The 1669-nt window shown below is 59.5% G+C and overlaps 1 protein-coding gene across 1 annotated transcript; it reads right to left on the reverse strand.

Annotated features, from left to right (window-relative positions):
• Positions 1–381: 381 nt before the first annotated feature.
• Positions 382–799, reverse strand: IL36RN (interleukin 36 receptor antagonist). Its single transcript, XM_033100830.1, is given in 2 exon segments — positions 382–606; positions 680–799. Coding segments are annotated over 2 exon segments (345 nt in total).
• Positions 800–1669: the final 870 nt, after the last annotated feature.

The following is a 1669-nucleotide window of genomic DNA, read 5'->3' on the forward strand; positions in this document are numbered from 1 at the left end:
ACACATAAAATGGCAGCCAAATGAAAAGGAATGGAGGGGCTGGGCTTGGGGCCCCTGCTCTGTGATTACCTCCCTTTCCTGCACGGGGGTGAATGACAGGACCTCAGATGGATAGCTGGTGGTCCTAATAGGCTCAACTGGGGACAGGCTGGTCTGAAATCTCCCCACCCACCACCCAACCCTGAGGAATCTTTTCAGGTCATGTGGTTTTTACAAGTTCCATAATGGTGGGGCAACCCAGCGGGGGGAGACTGGGCTAAGCTCCAGATCTCAGGGTTTCCCTTAACTCGGAACTGGGAGGGGACAGTTACTTTGTGCCCAGCCAGGCGGATGTGGCCTGGGAGCGAGGGAGTAGTCACCTGGGGGCCGGCCAGCACTGCCTTAGTCACACTACTGTAAGTAGAAGTCTCTGATGGGATGGCCCCAACCAGTGTCACCTTGGAGCTGGGTGAGTCAAAGAGGCTGGTCAGCCTAGGGCGCCGTGCATGGAAACCAGCCCGGGAAGGCGGTCGACTCGAAGCTGGAGGTGAGCCACGTGTCCCGCTGGTAGAAGGTGAAGCCCCTGGACTCCTTGGGGCTGCGGGAAAGCTCCATGATGTCCACTGGCTGCGAGAGTGGTGGCTGGGGCCTGGTTAAAGCGTCTGCGACTTAGTGAAGCGAGATGCCCCACTGGACTCACCTCTAGATTCAGACCTCGTTCCTGTCCTGGCCCACACGACAGGCACTGGCTCCCTCCCTGGACACCCAGGATGAGTGAGGACAGGGTGATGTCTCAAAACAGATTGGGGACTACGCTCATCTCCCCCCCAGAGTAAGGATACCAGCCCAGAGGACAACATTCATCTCCCCCCCAGAGTAAGGATGCCAGCCCAGGGGACAACGCTCATCTCCCCCCAGAGTAAGGACGACAGCCTAAGGGACAACGTTCATCTCCCGCCCGGTGTAAGGATGCCAGCCTAGGGGAAACGTTCTTCTCCCCCCCAGTATAAGGATGCCAGCCTAGGCGACAACGCTCATCTCCCCACCAGTGTAAGGACGCCAGCCCAGGGGACAACGCTCATCTCCCCCCCAGTGTAAGGATGCCAGCCTAGGGGACAACGTTCATCTCTCCCCCAGTGTAAGGATGCCAGCCCAGGGGACAACGTTCATCTCCCTCCCAGAGTAAGGATGCCAGCCCAGGGGACAACGCTCATCTCCCCCCTAGAGCAAGGATGCCGGCCCAGGGGACAACACTCATCTCCCCCCCAGAATAAGGATGCCAGCTCAGGGGACAACGCTCACCTCCCTCCCAGAGTAAGGACGCCAGCCCAGGGGACAACGCTCATCTCCCCCCCAGATTAAGGACGCCAGCCCAGGGGACAATGCTTATCTCCCCCCCAGAGTAAGTACGCCAGCCCAGGGGACAACGCTCATCTCCTCCCCAGAGTAAGGATGCCAGCCCAGGGGACAACACTCATCTGCCCCCCAGAGTAAGGATGCCAGCCCAGGGGACAACCCTCATCTACCCCCAGAGTAAGGATGCCAGCCCAGGGGACAACGCTCATCTCCCCCCCAGAGTAACGATGCCAGCCTAGGGGACAACGCTCATCTCCCCCCCAGAGTAAGGATGCCAGGCCAGTGGACAACGCTCATCTCCCCCCAGAGTAAGGATGCCAGCCCAGGGGACAAA

This window comes from Rhinolophus ferrumequinum, assembly GCF_004115265.2.
Source record: "Rhinolophus ferrumequinum isolate MPI-CBG mRhiFer1 chromosome 13 unlocalized genomic scaffold, mRhiFer1_v1.p Super_scaffold_3, whole genome shotgun sequence".
Taxonomy (NCBI): Eukaryota; Metazoa; Chordata; class Mammalia; order Chiroptera; family Rhinolophidae; genus Rhinolophus; species Rhinolophus ferrumequinum.